At 36.5% G+C, this 17,489-nt stretch overlaps 1 protein-coding gene across 2 annotated transcripts; it reads left to right on the top strand.

The window, feature by feature from the left end:
* Positions 1-1,523: 1,523 nt before the first annotated feature.
* Positions 1,524-13,937, top strand: LOC121426775 (sulfotransferase 1C2A-like). 2 transcript variants are annotated; one of them, XM_041623173.1, is made up of 8 exons: positions 1,524-1,726; positions 5,163-5,344; positions 6,949-7,076; positions 7,965-8,081; positions 9,073-9,199; positions 10,174-10,268; positions 11,000-11,183; positions 12,037-13,937. In XM_041623173.1, the coding sequence occupies exons 2-8, from the start codon at positions 5,179-5,181 to the stop codon at positions 12,174-12,176; spliced, it is 957 nt and encodes a 318-aa protein (XP_041479107.1). In that variant the 5' UTR covers positions 1,524-1,726; positions 5,163-5,178; the 3' UTR covers positions 12,177-13,937. The 2 variants fall into 2 exon arrangements, with proteins under 2 accessions (XP_041479107.1, XP_041479106.1); XM_041623172.1 differs by having other exon boundaries at positions 1,525-1,726; positions 5,158-5,344.
* The last annotated feature ends 3,552 nt before the right edge of the window (positions 13,938-17,489 follow it).

Below are 17,489 nucleotides of genomic sequence, written 5' to 3'. Positions count from 1 at the left end.
TCCAATCATCACTTCGTCTAATCTTCATTTCGTCTCATAACCAGTTGGTCTAATATCCTTTTTCATTCATTTTACACAATTTAATCCAATTAGACCAAATGGTATATGGACTCATGGTTATTGTACCAACTGGTTATTAGACGGAATGGCATTAGACTAAATGGCAATTAGACCATGTGGTAAGTGGACGAACTGATGGTAGACCAAGTGATGATAGACGATTTGGCAATTGGACGAATTGGCATTAGACGAATTGGAAATAAACCAAAATAAGTACGACTTACATTTTAAGGATTTTTTCGGAGTGACGATCGGAAAGCGGACGCACTTTAAAGGAAACCAAAACCCAAGAAGAGAAGTAATCTTATTGGAAAGAGTAAAATGAGATGAACAATTAAAAAAAAGTTTCATCAAAATCGGTTATGAAATAAGCAAGTTATGGGAGTTTGAAAACTCTTGTTTTACTTTCTATGGGCATCCTCAAATTGGCAAACGTGCTTCAAAATGGCTGATTTTGTGGACAACTCTCCATTTGTTTTGTACACAAATTTTCAGATTTTCCTTATTATCTTTCAAATCGCATCTTGCCTCCTTCTGAGCACAACATATGTCGTTGGAAAATATAATTCACACCATATATGTCAAGGTCAGGAGGAGAAAATGTGACATATATAAAACAAAGGGGAAAATCTGAAAATATGTGTACAAAACAAATGGAGAGTTGTCCACAAAATCAGCCATTTTTAAGCATGTTTGCCAATTTGAGGATCCACATACTGAGTACAACAAGACTTTTTAATCAGCCATAACTTGCTTATTTTATAACCGATTTTGATGAAACTTTTTTAAATTGTTCCTCTCATTTTACTTTTTCCAATAAGATTGCTTCTCTTCTTGGGTTTTGGTTTCCTTTAATATCACAGACAAAATAATGAAAATGATTAGAATTACGTATTCAATACACAGTGATCAGTATTTCATTTTTCTACACCTTTGCTGTGGTAGTTTGTTTTAACATAGATAATTTACAGTTTGCAATTCTATTCGTACTCTGATTATTTTAAAACAACCATTCATGTTCATTTAAAATGAAACCGTGTCATTGTTTGTGCCTGTTGCCGTGTTAATCATATTTTGTATACCTGATTTGTTTTTTCTGTTATTGATTTTTGAAAAAAAATAAAACAAATATGTATTAAAAGTGGTACGCGTGTTTTTTTATTCTTATACAGTAATTATTTATTGTCACACAAGAAACAAAATGTTTCAAAACGATCGAGAGAAAAAAACGATCACTTTTTGACAAGCCCCCACTCCCAATAAAAAGGGAGGGGTCGCTCCAAAATGAATGTGATTTGGGGGCAAACTATATATTCTGGCATATTATGGGGGTGAATAACATACGCAGCACCCCTAGAATAACGGGCGGGGGGGTGCTTCAGCAACCCCGCTTCTTCCCATGCAGGGCCATGTACCCAGCCCTCGACCGATAGATAGACCAGATGAATCCCTCTGCATAAAATATAGAGCAGTGCAAAGACCACGATCTGTTCGTTTTGATGCGTTGATCCGTGTTAATAATTGATTTTGCTTCCCTTGTTGTCTCGACCAAGCGCGACCAAAACAGTTGCGATATAAATACACGATTTAGCCACTTTTGAGGGAAATCTTCACTGTACTTGTATTGAGAACTAAAAGTATCGAGCGTATTCACCGTTATCATGTGGTAAGTGATTTCTAGCTCTCATTAAAATGTGTTCTAGAAAATATATAGCTTACCCATTCTTACCTCGCATACGCACGAATGATAAACATACATTCTAACGTATATCGTAGGCAGCGTAGCTCAGTCGGTTAGAGCGCATGTTTCGGATAAGATCGTAGATCTCATCGTGAGGGGTTCGAGTCCCGCTCATGCCGAAACGCGTCTAACAAAAAATCTGATCCTATAGCGTTGTGTGTTATCGTGCCTCACTGCTGTATTCAGTGCAGGTGTGAATGTAGTTGGAAAACACTCCGTCCATCGGAAAGGACGCAAATGTTGGTCCCATGTATAGGAGAGTCACAACCTATGCACGTTAAAACCAATACACTATTCGTCAAAGAGTAGGGTGTTCACCCGGTGTATTGCACCTGCCGGTCCTGGTAAGTCAAGTCAATCCTGACGTTCATATGCCATAAAAATCAATATAATGATTGTGGGCATTAACGGAAAGACAAGACAAGATTTATAACGTCATGTCATACATTGTTATTTATTCAACCCATTGACCATGTTGACATTGATTTTATCCTTATTTTCCTTCGGCCGCGGAAGGTTAAACGCTCTGACGTAGAATCTATCTGGACAAGTTTCTTTCATGAGGTACCTTGTCAGTGATTTTTCACTGACTAATTTGTTCTGAGTCAATCAGATGCGAGGATTTCAGTGGCTTATAACAATAGTCAGTTAAAAGCACATACTATATGTTTCATGAAACACTCCCCTGGTACAGCATGTACAATGAGGCGTCAGTGAACATGATTGTGACTTAGTTGTTGGGCACAAGCCTACATGTATTCCAGGCTATAGGTAGGAAGAATCTGTATCCCCTGTATAAGCCAACCTTTTCATTTTGTTACCCGCTTTTCCGTCAACTTTGACTATTTAAGCCTTCATATAGTCTACTAAAGTCTCTATTACACTATAGTCTACTTTTCTTGACTCAATTGTGTAGCTCTTTTGTATTGGGTACTTCAACCATGTCAACCATGAAGTAAAAAGCAGCACAAAAACCTTTATTCTTTATAGAGGAAAACCCGTCGATTGCTTCAACGATCCCAAAGACTCGTCAATCTTCTATCTGGGACATGTCTTACAAAAAGATGCGATTTCGAATCAATCCCACATTGCGGTTGTTTATCTTAATAGTCCTTTACAAAAAATTCCTTTTCCATATTTTTTCCAACGGTTGCTCAATTTTAAAATAAATCCCAGTCGTTCTTAACTTACAAACAGCTTTATGAAACACCCACCAGGGAGTGGAGGATGTGCATACAAATTGAGTGCGGAAATGTCTGATTGAATCCGATACCCCTACCGTGATAACAATATAATCTGTAAAGCGTTTAGACACGTCGTATAAAAGCGGATTATTATTGACCAGTAACAGTTCGTAGTTACTTCATGTACAAATTTGGGCAATGACCTTTCATTTCTTTTCATTATGATGGGCAGATTTCAAAGCAAGATGTTACGAAAGCTTGCCTTACATAGCAGGATGAAGAAATTGAATAGTAGCTAGAATAGCACACCAATGAACACTTTATGAAGGTATTTGTTGAATTGTTATTTTTTTGGACGTAAATGAAAAACACAATCCGAAAGAATATATGAATAATCAAGACATCAAAGTTGGTGCTTATCTCATTAGATTTTAAACCACCAGGTCACTTTGGTACGAATGACCTTCCTCTGATCATGCGCAGAATCATTTGATCAAGCGCAGGAAGGAACTAAAAACTGGCTTCTTATTATTATATCAAACATCGTTTATTTTGTAGCTCATCCTTATAGTAAAAAAAAATGATTTCTACAGGAAAATGATGAAAATTGATCCGAAATGATAGCAAATCAACGTCCAATCATCTTTTACTTTTCATGTAGGCATAAATAGATTTTATGTACCCGAAAACAGAAAAGAACACAAAACATGTGGAAATTCCCCAAATTAATGAATTAGTTATGGATTAAGATGAAGCTTTTTTTTGTAATTCGCAGTATCTTTAATTTCGGATCGCCACACTCTTTAATTCCAAGGATTTGAAATAAATCCAGATCGACTGTGAATAGTGACCAGCCGAATCTTGAATTTATTTCAAATCTTAAAGATTAACTTTTAAATCTGAAAAGATTTGAATTCAATTATTTTAGATTTATATTTAAATCAACGAGGTTCAAATGTAAATCTAATATTCGGCTGGTCACTATTCACAGTCGATCTGGATTCATTTTGAATCCTTGGAATTTATAGTGCATATATTTTAGTGTTTTAGTCCTAATCATGGGTCCTAATACTGTTTGTTTATAGATAGATGTGACATGTCCACTTTACAAACTGCTTCACGGGTTCAGAGTACTTTGATGATTAATCATTAATAGGTCTATACTGTGAGGCATATTTACAATATTATTGTTTGAGAACCCACCCCCCCCCCCTTGTAACTTCCACGTATGTCAGCCAATCCTCTATCTACATGTCTATATATTCATTTATTTATTTATTTTTCCATTTATTTATTATCCATTCGTGGACTTCATGGCCCTCTTCAGCCGCAGGTATTACTGTTTTTTCAAAATATTACCCTATCGAAATTACCGAAAAATGATTAAGCCTATCCCCCCCCAGAAAAAAAATCTCGCTCATGTTATCCAAAGAAGTTGACTAATCCAGTGTTTAGGGGTATGGTGTAAAGGTGTGTGTGTGGGGGGGGGGTAGTGCAAATGGTGCATTATGAAACATTAAGCAATGACTAACCTCATGAAACAAAGCATATCCAACAGTGACCTTGATATTTAAAACTTTTATTATATAATTTCTAAATTTTGTTATTGTATTTCAAATTTTCTCAACATTTTAGAGCGCTTTGATATGGATCTCACGAAAAGCGCTATAAGACTAAGTTATGATGATGATGATGATTATTATTATTAAAAAAAACCGCGAGATAAATTTCGTGTAAATCGGTCTTATGCCCTTTGAGCTTGCATTGACTTTGATATTTCGTTCGCATGTACTTCTTGAACTTTAACGGAGCCTCTTAAAGATAAAATGACGAAAGGGTAGATGAGTTGACCAATTAAAGTATTTTTTCAGATGCATTTTTATTGTTATCTGTTTATGGTATTTTTTCGGTAGTATTTGTAGCATTTTTTGCGTTTATAAAAGATTGATAATAATCTTTATTTTGCTTGACGTCTTTGCAATTTATTATACTATAATGGATAGTAAAAAGAAGAGCAATGAGTGATTAATTTTCTGTCAAAGTCCCGTTTTGCGTCGTGATGACATGTCACGAGCATGGGGGAGTCATCGTACAAAACGTCGTGCCTCTGATACAAGGCTCTTAGACGAAAAGAAGGTTTCATGTTGCATTTTTAATTTATTTATTTTGTAGATAAGTTAGAAGATTGGAGCAATGAATGCTGGATTTTCTGCCAAGGTTCCTGCCTGCGTCGCAGAGACATGTTACGAGCATGAAGGCGTCATCGTACCAAACATCATGCCTCTGAGGGCCCTCAAACGACTGAGGAACTTCGCTGTCCGACCCGATGACCTGTTTGTCGTGACGTATCCCAAATCAGGTAGGGCCTACTTTCAAAATCATATTTCAATTACTGACTATCCCGATACACGTATGCTACCCTGTCGATTATGGAGTCATAAAACATTTCACCAAGCAATTTATTTTGTCATCTGACTGTTTGGGGCAAATCAATGCATTCTCTACGATAGGAGGACTCAGGGTTATTTTGATTGGCGGGGGGGGGGGGGGGGGGCGAGACAACCTTCATACAGTATTACATTAGCTCTTTCTCAATTAGTTTACAGTGATTATAAAGTTATACCAGACACAGACCACCGTTTTAAAACAATTGTCTTTTCTTTTTTTCTCTCTCTCTCTCTCTTTACCTTTTAATGTCTTTGTCCTCTTTTTTTCTTCTCTAATTGATGATGGGGGGTAGGGCCTATATTGGCTATATACCTCCTGATCCCGTGTCGCAGGCACAGCCCATGGTTTATCACACGAAACTACCCACTCGATCGTTTTATTTGTTTAGCATTAAGTGAGATCTACATTACTTTGTTATATACCTCAAAAGATGTTAAAGTGATTGGTTAACATTTGATTGACTTTTAAAAATCTGAGCTAGAAGATCACACTTGTCACCTGTGTCTGTGATATGTTACAAAAATGAAGCCCAGAAAAAATTACGTTCGAAAATGATTAAGTGCTTCAAAAATTGAAATATAGAGTGACCAGAAACACCATCTTAATTTCATCCCATACACTTATGTGTACTATTTAGGTGTCTATAAGACGCCTATTTACAAAATCGGGGTTTGCCTTGTAGTTTTAGCTTTTCATTCTCAATAATGGTTGTTTTCAGGGTTTATTAGTTCTAATACATGCACTTGTACACATGTTTCATCATGGTTTGAGAAATTTTTAAATCGGCTGCTCACAAAGTTAAACAATACCTTTAAGCAAAAATGTGTGATTTAAAAAGTACAAAATAATTCCTTCACCGCTAAAATATTCCCTTTTTTACATCTTACTAGATTTCACTCTGTTTTTGGAAGTGTTCAAGAAACATTATTTCAAGACTCTTCTGTTTAAACAATATTTTATTTAATTATCAACTCGAAAGCACCTTCCACTCTTTATTATGCTGTTAATCTTTATATGCCAAACTCTGTGAAACAACTTTTGATTTCTCTTGAGCGCAGTGGCGTATAAAAGAAGCATCAATTTCGAGGGGACAAGACATGGCATAAAGGGGATCTCTAAAAATCAGCGAGCGAGCAGAGCAAGCTTGTTAAAAAATGATCGCTTTAATACAAAACCTCGTGATAAACCTTTACATAATATTCAGAAAATCGTATAATATTTAAATGCTACATCCTTTTTCTTTATCGTGTAATTTCTGAGGGCCCATGCCCCCAAGACCATCATCCGTTACAGAAAGAGTTGCAATCAATCGCAACTCTAAAAGTCATGCACAACTTGTTTTTCAACCAATTAACAGCGCGCGTTTGGGACTTGCGATTGATTTTTTGACTTGCACTTAAACGCAACTCTTTCTGCAACGGACCATCTGTTTGCCACAGAAAACGCTCTAGAAAACGAATGTGGTTATTATCATGTTTTCTATAGCAAATGTCTATTTATTTCATTTATCAACAGGAACAACCTGGGCCGAGCATCTGATGATGCTGATAAGATTTAATGGAAATTTGAACAAACTAGAAGGAAAACATGTCTTGAAACTGATCCCATTTCTTGAACACGTAAAAGACCTCGCAAACCCATCCGTAAGTACATTTGCGTATTTGTATTTTTTTAGAAGGGGGCACACTTGGGGGAAGTATCCTTGGCCCAATTAACCTTCCCTTTCTCGAGAAGTTATGTTTATATCCTTAATTTTTTGCTGAAAGAAAACTGTTATTTCAGCTTCCTTTTAGAAATCTATTTGATTTCAAAGAAAATCTTCATTCAAAAATTCTCTTGATATGAATGAATGAATAATATGAAATATAACCCTCCAGTCCAGGATTTTCGTTTAAACAAACACAAAGCTTTTTTTAATGAAATTTTTGTTAATCATTTGATCCAACATAAGATATTTTGTATGGTGCTTTTATATATTAAATTGGTTTCTTCCCATCTCTGTCATTGTACAATGATTTCTTTCATACTGAAATTCAGAATTAAGTCACAAGGGGCTTGCTTCTCATACAAGCACTGCCCTCTGAAGCACCACCAAGATTTTTTTTCTAAGGGTGCTCCGTATGTTATATATTATAGGCAGCATCCCTTGGAAATCAGGTTGACCTAGTAAAATGTACAGAAATTTGATCTAAGTCATCTATATTTTCGACTGAAATCGCCTTTTTTTGGTTGGCATTTAAAAAAAAAATCGGCACCTGGCCCCTGCATACAAGTATGATTTTTTTTGGCAAGCCCCGACCAGGCCTCCGCTCTATGACTATTTTCATTACTTATCAGCCTAAGTCAAATAGGTTTATCTCAGTCCCCATCTATCCTTTGATCTGTTGTATGTATTATTGTTGAAACCTTTGTAATATTTTGACTATGATACTTTGTATTCTGTGGGCAGACAAATTATTACTAAATCTCAAATCCCCAATCTCAATCTCAAAACCACCTTGTAATCACGGTGATGCTATCCTCCTCTACAGACATCGGCATTACAGATCGACCGTGCTGAACGATTGAAATCACCGAGGATACTTAAGTCTCACTGCCACCCGCCCTTCTTGCCACTAGATATAAGCACCGACGACCCCAAAGCCAAGGTGGGTACCCCATTTTACAAGAGGCTTCACGAAACGGGACTTGAACACCTCTTACACGGATAGGGCAACGGCAGAAATTAACCAAGTAGACAAATCGAGCATGTGCCCGCATGGCCGTATGTAGATTTTTTTGTTGGGGGGGGGGGGTAGGATGCGTACAAAATCGAATGTGATGGAGCGAAGCGACTAAGCTTTTTTGCATTTTTTTTAAATTGAAATGAAGGATTTTATGCACTCTTTTGGTGAATTTTGTGAATTTTCAAGTAAATATGTATTTTTGTCCTTTTCTAGGGGGGGGGGGGGGGCAACTGGTCCCTTCCTCCATAATGCCCGGATAATGCTTGATAATTATATCAAAGCTAATACAAAACAATATCATAGGCATGCCTTCAAGAAATAATTTCGTGCACATCGACACAGGATGTTAAACACAAGGTTAAACAGAACCTTCGTTATTTCATTTGGATAATGTCATAAAAGAAATAAACCGAAATGTGGTAGTGTTTTCGCCCTCACAGAAGTGTTATTTGATTGGGTTGGTTTGATTTTGTTTCATTGTCTTCGGAGCTGCAAGACAGCAATGCTCCCGTATACATTGGTTGGAAAAGATACAACTACATGTACCTTGAAAGGGGTTAACTGTAATTTATTTTTATTATTTTTTTCTCATATGAAATAGATATCTGAACAAATTGATTTAAAAATATCGCACAAATTCTTCATGGCAATGGTATGGTGCTTATTCATAAATATGGAATGAAACGCTATGAGCGTTTTAATGAACTTTTTAATGATTGATTTGTCTAGTTGCTATTGAAATTCAGAAAATTTTTGCCCGTTGATTAGAATAATTACTGGCTTACAGATGAAATTGAAACTGGAATCATAACATATCAAACAAAATGTTTCTATCATAACTTTTGTGATATGATATTAATCATAGATTGATAATTACCTTGTGATTTAGTTCTTTTTACGGATTTGATTTTAGGTGCTCTACGTAGCTCGGAACCCCAAGGATACGGCTGTTTCATTATACCATTTCTGTCACTATGTTGGTCCGATGCCTTCCTACGAATCCTGGGATGTTTTCTTTGAAGAATATCTCGCAGGCAGAAGTAAGTTATAATCAGGAGCAGATTAAGTTTTTTTTTTTTTTATAAATGACGGGGCGTTGACAGAGAGAGGGAGAGAGAGAGGGGGGTGGGTGGGGAGACAAGTCCTTTAGATTTTTTATTTTTTTTTGTAAAAATGAATCTCGCTGTCAAAACGCAATTGCCTCCGAAAATGGGCAAAATCAAAAACAATAATAAAGTTAACACTTCTCTCTGTCTCTCTAAATGGGGGAATAGATTGACCCCCCCCCCCTTCCCTTAATAAGATAAGCAGAAAAAAGAGGGCGCATATTTATTCCTGTGCATGTGCTCCCGTTGATGCACGCCTGACCATGATGGCTGAGTCGTCAAATTTCATTTCATTTTCTGCCAGATTGTTCTCCGAGCTTTGTCATCTCCATGCCGTAATCAATCTCAAATTTCATATCAAAACATAACATCCTCTTTTATTCTGGCCTGAAGATGAAACTAATAACCATTGCCTCTGATGAGCAAGACAAAAGTGTATCGTCCTGACTATACTCAATTTAAGAACATCCCGGCTTGTAATTAATTTGTCGGCTGACCACTAGCGTACCTACGGGGGGCAGTCTGTCCCCCCATGACGAGTCACAACCCATGCGAAGGACGTATCCCTGCCCCCTGACGAGCACGGAACACCTTTTTTGCCCCCCCCCCCCCGACGAGCTTGAATACCTTTTTTTCTCTTTTTTTTGGCTTGTCACTTTTTTTTCTGTTAAATATCCTTTATTTGTGATTGAAGACCTTTTTTTGTTTTGTTTTTGTTTATTTTTATTTTTTGCTTGTCATTTTTTTGGCGGACGGTTTTGCCCCCCCCCCCTGTGGAAAATCCTAGGTACGCTACTGCGGCTGACTCTGTAAAATTGGTCGTTTATATAATACTTATTTTCCATTATCTTCAAGTTCGAAATGTAATAAGGATCAATTACAATATACATTTAAAACCTTTATTTCAGCTCCCCAAGGCTCTTGGTTTGATAACGTGTTACCATGGTGGAGGAGAAGAAACCATCCTAATGTATTGTTTCTCAAGTATGAAGATATGATCAAGGTTAGTATAAAAACATTTACATTTTTGTGTTGCTTTATTGCTTATAATTATGATGGGACTATGATGATGACAATGCAACAATACAAAGATCTGCACAGTGCCCGAGAAATTCAAGGCGATAATTGTCATAATTACCTACGCTGTAGTTGCCGGTCTAGCGGCGGATCCAGTGCTAGGCAGATACAGTTCTAGGAACACTATCTGCCGACGGACCGTGTTCCGCCTTCGGCGGATTCAAAACCAATTTCTCTTCGGCAGATATCGTTCTTGCTATCGTTTCTCGATCTGCATGCATACGGTGTCTATTTCCTTCAAAATTATAAAGGACCTACCACTTTCATTTATCTATTTTGATAGGAAAATGAATGATAAGAAAATTAACCCGCGTCAACCTGGCAGATATGGATCCGAGTAAAGAACGATATCTGCCGGCGGATACCGTATCCGCCGGTGGAACCACATCGCCGCTACACCGGCTGGTTCACAAGCATTTTAATTAATTAATGTCCTTGTCCCGTATTAGCTATTTTCTACAGGTGGATCGCATATATTATGGGCAAATTCATTGTTGAAGTAAATAACGCTACGGCTGGATTTCGATCCCACAACCCTCTGAAGGAAAACTAGGGGAGAGTCCGAACAACTAGACACCCCGTATATTGTAAAGGAATATAGAATGTCCTATAAGCCGTAGTAGGTAAATGGTTGTAATTAATACCACATTTTTTCAGGACTTGCCAACTGCAGTGAGGCAGATAGCCCATTTTATGGGGAAGTCCCTTTCGGATGACGTCATCAAACGAATCTCGAGAGCATCGACGTTCAAGGCCATGAAGAATAACCCATCCTCAAACCCTGACAGTATCATCTCACCAGCCATAAGTAGGGGAAATAACCAATCTTTTATGAGGAAAGGTAATGATGATGACGACGATGATGCTGATGATGGTGGTGGTGGTGATGATGATGATGATGTTGATGATGGTTGTGATGATAGTGATGGTGATGATTATGATGATGATGATGGTGAAGGTGGTGATGGTGGTGATGATGATGATGATGATGATGATGGTGGTGGTGGTGGTGATGATGGTGATAATGATGATGGTGGTGTGGTGATGCTGATACTGATGTTGGTGGTGGTGGTGATGGTGGTGATGATGATAATGATGATAATGATGATGGTGATGATAGTAATGGTGGTAACGAATGTGGTGGTGGTGATGCTTATGATTCTATGACGGTGGTGGTGGTGAAGGCGAATGGTGGTGCAGATGGTGGTACGTGATGGTGGTGGTCGTGATGCTGATGACGATGATGGTGATGGTGGGTGGTGATGGTGAGGGTGACGGTGGCGCAGGTGGTGGTACGTGATGGTAGTGTTAATGGCGGTGATGCTGATAATGATGATGGTGGTGTGGTGATGCTGATAATAATGGTGGTGGTGATAATGATGATGGTGGTGGTGGTGATGCTGATAATGACTGTTGTGGTGGTGATGATGATACTGATGGTGTTGGTGGTGATGGTGGTGATGTTGCTAATAATGATGGTGGTGTGGTGATGCTGATAATGATGACGGTGGTGATGGTGGTGATGCTGATAATGATGGTGATAAGGAACGTTGTGGTGGTGATGATGATAATGATGGTGGTGGTGGTGGTGATGCTGATAATGATGGTGATAAGGAACTTTGTGTTATTGCCGGTGATAATGATAGAATACACATTTCCACGAAATATCCTTTTGTACCTCTTTTGTTTTAAAGGGATAATCGGAGACTGGAAGAATTACTTCACTGCTGATCAAAACAGAAAATTCGACGAGCTGTACGAGAAGAAAATGGCAGGTACTGGACTGGTGATGCAATTCGAAGCCAAAGCCCCCTTCATCCCATCGTTGTACTGAACATTTTTTTTCTTTCTGTTAACCATTGCCTACTGAAACTGGATGATCTCTATACAAAATCCTTGTGTGAATGACAGGATCCGGTATTCTGTGGGTTAAATCTTGAATTGCGGGATTGAAAAAGACATCTCGGGTGTGATAAGATCTTTAACTTGAGCGGCAACTGAAACCTCTGATTCAAGAAATGGAAGAGAATTGCACAAAATAACCAAGTTAAGAGTCCGAATGTCGCTAAAGCCCAGAGAATTGTTTGAAGGACATCGAATCGTATGTCGTAAATTTCCAAGACTTTGTATATGAACTTATATAGTTCATGAAACTTGTACATAAGGGTAATCAAGTATTAATGAACTTCCTGCCTGAGTTTCAAGTCACATGACCAAGGTCGAAGGTCATCGACCGAGTTAGTGGTTTGTTGAATTGTCTTCATAAAATTTCAGTGGATATAGTCCATGGAACTTGGAAATAAGAGCAATCATGTAATACAGAATGTCATGTGCGAGTTTCAGGTCACATGATATAGGTCAAAGGTAATATAGGGTCATTGAACTTTGGTCATGTTGGGATCGAGTATATGTTGCATTGCTATCACCTTGAAAGTTTATGGATCTACTGTAGATAATGACACTGAGACATAAGAGTATCCTGACTGAGTTTTAGGTAACATGACCAAGGTCAATGAACTTTGGCCATGCTGTGGGTATTGTTGAATTGCCATCATGACTTCGAAAGTTTATGTTCATAAAATGAGTATCTAAGGATATATTCCTTTTTGTTTTGCATCATCAAGGTCAAATTACATTTCAAAGTTCATTTCAATTAAAATAGTGTTAATGGTGTTTTTGTGGATAATTGTTCAATAGTCGTTTCAAAGTTAGCACTGCAGCTCTATTGTATCGCGTAATGCATGCGAGATTGCCAGAGGCTTTCCACTTATTTTTGTAGTGACTTTGATTTTCAAGTATAAAAAAACGAGAGGAGAAAATGTAGATATTATATAAAAATTGGGAGTCTGTGCCTTGTATAATTGATAATACCCTATTTTCAATAAATCGAGGAAAAAAACATGAAATCGCCTTTAGCATATGACGTCAAATTTATTTGTCCCATCAAAATATTCGGATTCCGCCCTTGTTTAGTTTGTTCGAAAATGTTTTTTTTTCTTTTATGTCATATCGTGTAACCCAAACTGTGTCATATTTTTGACAGACAATGTGATGGTTAAATATGATATGCTGGCAGCTAATGTGAATGTATTTAAAAGAAAAATGGGATAATATTGTGAAGAAAAAGATGAATAAATTAGAAATATAGATGAACAAATTAATCGGGTGGAAAAAATCGATCGGGTGATGTACGCGCTTAATATAGGAAAATGGAATGAATTGTCAAAATCAGGGGGTCGGGGTGCATGCTTTTCAAGAGCCTAGTGCGTATAATATGGTGCATGGAAAAGTGGAAGGTTTAACTGTTTCACCCTATCCTGAAAAATATAGTATTTGAGATATTATTTAAGGAGGAGAAAACGTGACAAAATACTTAAGGGTATAATTGGAAGTCCAAATGGACGAGCATGATGTAGAATATTTTTCTCTAATAAAGAAAAATTATTTGGCTTAAGAGGTTCAAGTAATCATGCATTAAATTGTTTATTGATAGTGATACGGCTAATGATTTACACTTCCAGAGTAAAACATCAATTACCTGTTTTTGATAATATCAAATTTGCACTTCAGAATTATTTCAAGAATGAAAAATATATCGCAGAGTCAAATTGTAAAATGGTAAAGTTTACAAAGAAATGGTTTCAATTACGTGCCATGTTTACATGAGGTGATCTGTTCAGTTCCCTTTCCATGTACAATTATACATATGAATATTGTTGTTCATTTACTCCTCGCTTGTTTCTTAAATTGTTTACTATTATGTGAACCTGACAGTTCAATTTATATATTTGTTGCAATTACTGTTGTACTGTATTTCGTTGTTATTAATTTGATTTGTCATTGAAAAGATATCTTGTTATGTTTGAATAATAATAAAATCCCTGTGGAGGGGAAACAAATTGAAAAAAAAAATGATGTCCATCAATACTTTTTTGTTGATTTTTTTCTTTTTACATATTTGTTTATACTATTGTAAATGTTTAAAATTGCATGTACCCCTCGGAAGAATAGCATGTAGCGACTGTGGGCCATCCAAATGGGAGAAGAAAAAATATAATAAAAAATAAAACAAAACCTTGTATGACTTGCCCCCCCCCCCACGCCACGCGAAAAAAAGTAGAATTGGTTCTGTAATTTAGGTAACAACGAGTATTACTATAATGGTGAGTGACAATTGTAATTTGTTTGCAGGAGGAGAATGGAAAAGCATGAATGGGCAGAGAGAAGGGAAATGAGAGGGAGGGATGGAGATAGAAAGGGACAGACAGAGGGGGAGGAGAGAGGGAGAGGGGGGCTGGGCTGATCATTAAATCAGCTAGTATTGTTTTAACGTTTTGTGCATTTTTATTCAAAAAGTAGGGGATCCCTACATGCATGGAGGACTGAAGCCCCTCAAATGCCCCCCCCCCCGTTCCGCAGCCCTCGTGTATAGGGAAACATAATAGGAAGTGCATGCATGGGTGGTCGACGTGTGGAGCAAGGAGTGACAATAAAATGCATATTCATTTATGTAAAGATTAATTCAAATTTCTAAGTACAAACATACACAGATTCACTTTGGCGGCGACCTGCATGTGATGTCGCCAGTTTGAATTCATGGAAAATTGAAAAGAGGTTGTGGTTTAAAATAGATGTTTGTGAATATCTCTAATTTTGTTTAATAAAAAGGTATGTATATTGAACATCTCTCATAGCATTATTATATGCTATAATATTATGTCCTGACTAAGATTATTTATTGGGTGAAATATTGTATGTGAAAAACCCTCAGAATTTGAAAAGTTTTTACAAATTTTTACACATTTTACAAATTTTCACACACCTCAACATTACAATAAATTAAATGATTTTGATGGAAGATATCTGTGATGTTATGTGCATGGGCCTGTGAAGCGGAGGTGCTGATGGTGGTTTTCCTGGGGAGTGTTGCGCATGCGTTAGATCTCCGGTACCATAGGCAGCCGCACCCCCTAGAATTCTGGTAGGTGTGGCAAAATATGGAGAAATGACGGTTCCCCAAATGACCTTCATTAATTTGTCGTAAAACCTTAATTTTCAAGTTTTTTGCTTGTCAAATATTGGACCAAAATCTCCTCATTTATGTAGTGAAACCACTTTATGCTTATCAAAATTAAATTGTTCCTAGGCGGGCCCTGAATGACAGTTAATTAATTACGGCCAATCAAGTATAAGTTAATCATATTTCAATAAATATTGCGCTTTTACTTCTGCTTTCTCCCGTAAAATTTAGCAACGTGTCTGCTCATCATATGTCCACACAAAGGCAGCCAAAAGTGATTGTCATGACAAAATAGCACATTTCCTATGAGGCCCTAACTTGTAAGTTTGTATCTCCTATATCTGCAATAAAAAAAACTTATGCCTGACATATTCCCCCTTTGCTGCGGCATCGACTTGGCTATATAAGCTGGCTTATCATATGTGTTTGGTTGTTCGAGCAGAGAAAAATGTTAAAAATTATTGCTGAAGTTTTGAGAAAAAAATCCAATAGATAATGATAAAGAAATTATTAGAATTCTAATTATTTGATTTGTGACGTCATGTGGGAGCAGCTTTCCTCCCATAGAGATATATGACTAGTTTGAGTTATTAGTATCTCCATGTTTCAGACATATCTTATTTTTAAAAAAATCAACGAAATGACATATTCTCAGGCAATTGAAAATGGTTTTTACTGTACCACATGTACTACTTCTTACCTTCAGTATTATATTAAAAGATAAATCATGTTATACCCGTTTGTAAAAAGAAAATGAAAATAAGTAAACCATTATTAAATTGAAACTTATGCATTTTATAATACGTGAGATATGGGGCAGCTAAAGAAAATAATAAATTCTAATATTAAAGGACAGATCCACCCCAACAAAAACTTGATTTGAATAAAAAGAGAAAAATTCAACAAGCATAACACTGAAAATTTCATCAAAATCGGATGTAAAATAAGAAAGTTATGACATTGCAAAATTTCGCTTCATTTCACAAAGACAGTTATATGGACGAGCCAGCTACATCCAAATGAGAGAGTCGATGATGTCATTCACTCACTATTTCTTTTGTTTTTTATTGTTTGAAATATGAAATATTTTGATTTTCTCGTCATTGTCATGTGAAATGAAGTTTCATTCCTCCCTGAACACGTGGAATTCCATTATTTTAACATTTTGTGCTTCAGGCAAGATGGTCCTAATCGTCAAATTCGTAAAAATTGAATTATCGTATAATTAAAACAATAAAAAAAACAAAAGAAATAGTGAGTGAATGACATCATCAACTCTCTCATTTGAATGTAACTGGCTCGTTCATATAACAATTTTGTTAAAAATAAGCGAAACTTTGAAATGTCATAACTTTCTTATTTTACATCCGATTTTGATGAAATCTTCAGCATTGTGCTTGTCTGATTTTTCTCTATTGATTCAAATCAACATTTTTCTGAGGTGGACTTGACCTTTAAAGGAGAATGAAACCATTGGAACAAGACAGCTTGTGTTAGAACAGAAAAATCAAAGAAACAGATCAACAAAAGTTTGAGAAAAATCGGACAAATAATGAGAAAGTTATGAGCATTTGAATATTGCGATCACTAATGCTATGGAGATAGCAAATTGGCAATGAGACGAAGATGTGTGATGTCACTTGTGAACAACTCTCCCCATTAATTTAGTATATATATTTCACTTGAATTGCCTCTTTTATCACATCTATCCATAGATCTTGTGTTCTTTCTACAAGAGGGCATGTAATACATATTTTTAAGAATACATCATGGATAGAGAGTTTGTATCATCATAATAAAAAGCAAAAAGAGACATTTTGAGGGTATTTTATAGTCCACCAAAGGGAAAGTTGTTCATCGACATCACACATCCTTGTCGCATTGCCAATGGGAGAATCTCGATATAGCATTAGTGATTGCAATATTCAAATTGATTTGATTGATTTGATTGATTGATTGATTGATTGTATTCATATATATATATATCATTTTAAACATTACATTATATTCATATTAGTATAATCATTTTTTTATTTTTATGTACATAATTATATACATGAATGGAGCATCTTAAGCTCTAAGAGCTTGAAAATGATGTTCCATGAGAAAAAAGAATACAAAGATACA

The sequence above is a fragment of the Lytechinus variegatus genome, chromosome 13, assembly GCF_018143015.1.
Source record: "Lytechinus variegatus isolate NC3 chromosome 13, Lvar_3.0, whole genome shotgun sequence".
NCBI lineage: Eukaryota > Metazoa > Echinodermata > Echinoidea > Temnopleuroida > Toxopneustidae > Lytechinus > Lytechinus variegatus.
Note: the sequence above shows the minus strand (reverse complement) of the source record. Positions and strands in the feature narration are given on the sequence as shown.

Coding starts and splice junctions, on each gene's coding strand:
- LOC121426775 (XM_041623173.1), top strand. CDS start 5,179: ATGAATGCTGGATTTTCTGCCAAGGTTCCTGCCTGCGTCGCAGAGACA. Junction 8,082..9,072: donor CCGACGACCCCAAAGCCAAG/GTGGGTACCCCA, acceptor ATTTGATTTTAG/GTGCTCTACGTAGCTCGGAA. Junction 11,184..12,036: donor CCAATCTTTTATGAGGAAAG/GTAATGATGATG, acceptor TTTGTTTTAAAG/GGATAATCGGAGACTGGAAG.